We start from the raw sequence: 5457 nt of genomic DNA on the forward strand, positions 1-5457 counted from the left end.
GCTCGCCTCCGCCTGCTCCGCTGCTCGCCTCCGCCTAGCAAGGTAGGTAATCAACTAATCATCAATTGATTCTTTTTTTTTTTTTGTGAATTTTTGATCAAATTTGCATTACTTGTCTCTTGAACTTATGTGAAATCTGTTTTGTGTAATTGTGTTTTGTGTAATATGTTTATGTGATTATGTCATTATGTGAAATTTCTTGATTTAGTTGAATATTTATTCAAATAATTTTTTTGGGGAATATTGCTTGATTTAGTTCAATATTTATTCAATTTCAGAATGAAGAGAAAACGTACTCCAAATGAAATGCAAAACATTACTAGCTTCTTTGCTAAAAAGAATCCTACTCCAACTTCTCTTCCACATCCAACACAAAATGAACAAACTATAACTCCACCTCAAGAAAGTGAACAACTTTCATCTCCATCTCATTATTCAACTCAAAATTCCCCTCAAAATGAACAAGGCCAATGTTCTCCTAATGCCCCAATCTTTGGACAAAGATTAAGTGAACATGAATTTGCTAATCTTCCACAAGATCCAGGAAAGAGGAGAAAAATGAGTCAATTTCATAAAGATGATAGAGATTTAGTGAGAAGAATTTACATTCAAAGAAAGCCTTGTCAGCCCAAAGACTTTACATTTCCTCAAACTTCTATTTTTGGCAAAAATCGTCGCTTTTGTGCTAAGTGGTTTGATACTTGGACTTGGCTTGAGTATAGTGTGGAAAAGGATGCTGCCTATTGCTTCCCTTGTTATCTATTCAAGGATGAAAATGCCTTTGGAGGTGATGCTTTTGTTAGTGATGGTTTCAAATCATGGAATCGATCGGATTTAATAAGAAAACATGTCGGTAAACACTTGAGTGCACATAATAATGTTGTTTTAGCTATGGATTTGTTCAAGAAACAAAATTCAAGCATCACACAAGCCTTGACAAAACAAACCGCTGAGAGTACAAATGCATATAGGACGCGACTTGAAGCTTCAATTGAATCTATCCAATGGCTTTTACTCCAAGGGTTGCCTTTCCGTGGTCATGATGAAAAAGAAAGTTCCTTAAGAAGAGGTAACTTTCTTTCACTTTTATCCCTTATTTCCAAAGGTAATCCTGAATATTCTAAAGTTGTTTTAAAAAATGCTCCTAGTAATTGTCAACTTACTTCTCCTAAAGTCCAAAAAGATATCATAAATGCATGTGCAAAAGAGACCACTAAAGCAATGCTTGAAGATATTGATGGTGGTTTGTTTTCTATCCTTGCTGATGAGTCCGCTGATGTTTCTGACAAGGAACAATTGGCTCTTTGTTTGAGATATGTTAATAGAAAGGGAGAAGTGTGTGAGCGTTTACTTGGTATTGTGCATGTTGAATCCTTATTAATGGAGCATTCTTTGTCTTTCTCTCAAGTACGGGGTCAGGGTTATGATGGGGCAAGTAATATGCAAGGTTCTATTAATGGCCTTAGGACTCTTATAGAGAATGAGTGTAAAGAAGCTTATTTTGTCCACTGCTTTGCTCACCAACTTCAATTAACTCAAGTTGCACTTGCTAAAAAGAATTCAGATTGTGCTTGGTTATTTGTTGATGTACTTGCACCTCTCTTGAGTTTTGTGGGGGGTTCACCAAAAAGGAAAGAGTTTCTTCGTGAAAATCAAGCTCAAAGAGTGGTGGATGCATTGTCTCTAGGTGAACTTGAAACGGGTTCAGGTTTAAATCAAGAACGTGGATTAGGTAGACCTTGTGATACTCGTTGGGGATCTCACTTCAAGACAATATTGAATGTACTTGATTTATTCCCTGTAATCCTTGGTTCTCTTGAGGATATTGCAAAAGTATCTGATACAATAGATTCTAATAGAGCTCAAACACTTACAAATCTTCTGATGTCCTTTGATTTTGTGTTCGTGGCACACTTGATGGTTAGTATATTTGCGATAACAAATGCTTTGAATGTGGCCTTACAAAAGCACGAACAAGACATAGTGAATGCAATGGCCATGGTTAATGTAACCAAGACTAATTTGCAAAAACTGAGAGATGAAGGATAGGATTCTCATATGGAAAAGGTAATTTCTTTTATTGGTGACTATGACATTGCAGTTCCAGATATGGAGGCTAAATATGTTGTTCCCGGGAGGAGGTTGTTTAGAGGTAAATGCCCACAAGTGTCTAGTCTACATCATTTTCGAGTTGAAGTTTTTTTTGGTGTCATTGATCTTCAATTGCAAGAGCTTGAAAATCGATTTCCCGAAATAACTAAAGAACTACTTGTGTGTATGTCTTGTTTGAGTCCTGTGGATCGTTTTTCTAAGTTTGATAAGGAAAAATTGATTAAGCTTGCAAAATTCTATCCTAATGAATTTCCAAGTTCAGAATTGATAGTCTTTGGTCATACACTTGAGAGTTACATTTGTTCTGTTAGAGGAGATGAAAGGTTTTGGAATTTGAAGGGTCTTAGTGATCTTTCAATCAAATTGGTTGAAACGGGATTGTCTGAAACTCATGATAGGGTCTATTTACTTTTGAAGTTGGTGTTGCTTCTTCCTGTCGCAACGGCAAGTGTGGAAAGGGTATTTTCTGGCATGAAGCAAGTGAAAGACAAACTACGAAATAGCATGGGAGATCAAATGTTGAATGATTGTTTAATTACTTATTTGGAGAATGATTTGTTTTTGAATGTTAGCATGGAAGATATCATGAATCAATATCAAAACATGAAAACTCGTCGAGAACTATTGTAATAAGTTTGCATTACTATTTAGTTGTCTTTTGTAGTATTATATGAACATTTGGTTGTATTTTGTACTGTTTGAATATTTGGATGTATTTTTTAGTACTATTATTTGGTTGTTCGGTAATTTTTTTTTTTTACATACTTGATTATCGATTGTGACCCACCAGTCGGAAATTCCTGGATCCGCCACTGCTAGTTGGCTAGGCGTGTGTACATACGTCGTGACAAAAGTGCAATAATCATGCTAGTAGTACTAGTAAATACTTTCAATAGTATACTCAATTAGCATATATTGTACTAATTAAAAGGTAGCCCTTATAAACGTTTATAACTTGGAGTAATATCAGTGAGTGAGTCGATTTCCGGATATATGTCTATCATGAAAGGAGTAGTGAAAGCCCCGTCTTCAACAAAGCAGCTGGAAAAGAATGTTGTTGAAACAAATTGGCGAAATCAGTTCAACGGACTTTGCTCCGACCATGCCTTTAGCTAGCATTACTCCTCGACATTTCTAACACTCCGCGGTATGGTTGTGTTACGTTCATGCTTCCTTTTATGCTAGTTGCGCATGGAGTGTTGATGTGTAATATGAAGTCCGATAGAGATATGTAGATCGGTAGATGATAAGTGTAAGGGACTGTTCTGAATTACTGAAAATAACGTAATGGAACTGATTGGGGCTAACATGAACTGAACTGAACTGAATAGAGCTAAAATGAATTGTTTTTGAGAGAAGGAAATTTGAAACTGAACTGAACTGAATAGAGTTGAAATGCATTGTTTATGAGAGAAGGAAATTAAGAAATGAACTGAATTAATTGGAGTTGAGCTGAACTGAACTGGACTAAACTAAAATGAAATTAAGCTGAACAGAAAACCCTAAGTTTAGTTTTTTGGTTGACCTATTTAATAGACGGTAATCAATATAGATTATTGGGTTGTTATATGCTTAATTTTGTGATAAATTACCTAGAGCTGTCAATTCAGGTAAACGGGTCGGGTAAAAGTGGGTCGGGTCAATTCAGATTAATTCCATAACCTATGCGGGTCGGCTTTGGGTTGGGTCATGCTTGAGTCGGGTCATGTCGGTCATAATTCTTATCGGGTTTGAGTCGGGTTTAGGTCAGGTTAATAACATGTCGGGTTACATTCAGGTCGGGTGAACAATAGGTTGGGTTTAATTCGGGTTTTCATGGGTTAGGGTAATTCTCGGATTCGAGTCGGGTTCGGTTTAAGTCAATAATTTGCGGGTTAGAATCAGGTCGGGTCATTCTCGGTTTGAGTCGGTTCGGTTCAAGTCAATAATTTGCGGATGATAATCAGGTCGGGTCTTTTTAAGTCGGGTCATTCTCGAGTTCAAGACGGGTTCGGTTAAAGTCAATAGTTTGCGAGTTATAATCAAGTTGGGTCATTTTCAAGTCGGGTCATAATCGGATTCAAGTCGGGTTATGTTCAAGTCAAAAATTTGCAGGTTACAATCAGGTCGGGTCATTTCTAAGTCAAGTAATATTCGAGTTCAACTAATTATAAATAGATAATTATAATATATATGACAATATACTAGCTTAGGTAACTATAGTATATAATTTAAGAAGATAATTAACTCCTTTGACCATACAACAAATATATACTATATTTAACACTTAAATTTGACGATGATGCTCCTTTCTTTTGCTGGCCTGGACCGACTTGGTCTCCCTAGACAAAATGTTTTGACAGACAATAACAAGGTGGTCTAAATTGCATTTAAGGTGATTTGAAATCGGGTCAGGAACAATTTGGGTTGAATTTAGGTCGGGTCAATAACAAGTCATGTTAATTTTGAGCCAGGTTACTAACAGATCAATTTGAATTTTTGGTTTGGGTAAGTAATAGGTCTGGTAAAATTCGGGTCGGGTCAATAACAAGTTGGGTTGATTTCGGGTCGGGTTGAATTCAGGTCAGGTTAGTAACAAGTCGAGTTAAATTCGGGTTTTGACGGGTTAAAACGGGTTTGGGTCAATTTCGGTTCAAGTCGGGTTCAGTGCAAATTAATTAAATTGGCCATTGTAAACCGGTAAATCGGTGCAAGTTGTAAACTGGTAAATTGGACGTTTAAAAGCAAATTGGATGGTTCCACACACCCAATTGAACTCCCAAAGGATATTAGGCACCACGGTAAACATTTCGGCAATTTTTATTTTTGGGCGAAAAAAAGTCAAAAAAATTCCAAAATTGAAGGCTAATATCCACATTTTTTGAAAAATTTTGGAGGTTTAGTGGCCCAGTGTAGAAAAGTTTTGATATTTTAGGGGATACATCTCAGGGTTATATAATGTCATTTGGAACCATATATGATCATTACATGTTGTCATAAATGTTTGTAGTATGCTTGAGTTATGAAATCCGTGCAAGTTATAAACCGGTAAATTGGTCGTTTAAAGACAAATTGGATGGTTCCACCAACCCAATTGGACTCATAGAGGGCATTAGGGACCATGGTAAACATTTCGAAAATTTTTATTTCCGGACGAAAAAAAGTTAAAAAATTCCAAAGTTGAAGGCTAATATCCACGCTTTTTGAGAAATTTCGAAGGTTTTGGGGCCTGGTGTAGAAAAGTCTTGATATTTTAAGGGATACATTTCAGGGTCATATAATTTCGTTTGGAACCAGATATGATCATTATATGTTGTCATAAATGTTCGTAGTAGGCTTGATTTAATAAAATTCGTGCAAGTTGTA

General features: G+C 36.2%; 2 protein-coding genes across 2 annotated transcripts; both read left to right on the forward strand.

Annotated features, from left to right (window-relative positions):
- The first annotated feature begins 279 nt into the window (after nt 1-279).
- Nucleotides 280-2049, forward strand: LOC110700866 (zinc finger MYM-type protein 1-like). Its single transcript, XM_021878449.1, has one exon. It carries the CDS (start codon nt 280-282, stop codon nt 2047-2049), a length of 1770 nt encoding a protein of 589 aa, XP_021734141.1.
- A 9-nt stretch (nt 2050-2058) lies between these two features.
- Nucleotides 2059-2814, forward strand: LOC110700867. Its single transcript, XM_021878450.1, has 2 exons — nt 2059-2641; nt 2777-2814. Exons 1-2 carry the CDS (start codon nt 2059-2061, stop codon nt 2812-2814), a joined length of 621 nt encoding a protein of 206 aa, XP_021734142.1.
- The last annotated feature ends 2643 nt before the right edge of the window (nt 2815-5457 follow it).

This window comes from Chenopodium quinoa, unplaced genomic scaffold (genome assembly GCF_001683475.1).
Source record: "Chenopodium quinoa cultivar QQ74 unplaced genomic scaffold, ASM168347v1, whole genome shotgun sequence".
Lineage (NCBI taxonomy): Eukaryota > Viridiplantae > Streptophyta > Magnoliopsida > Caryophyllales > Amaranthaceae > Chenopodium > Chenopodium quinoa.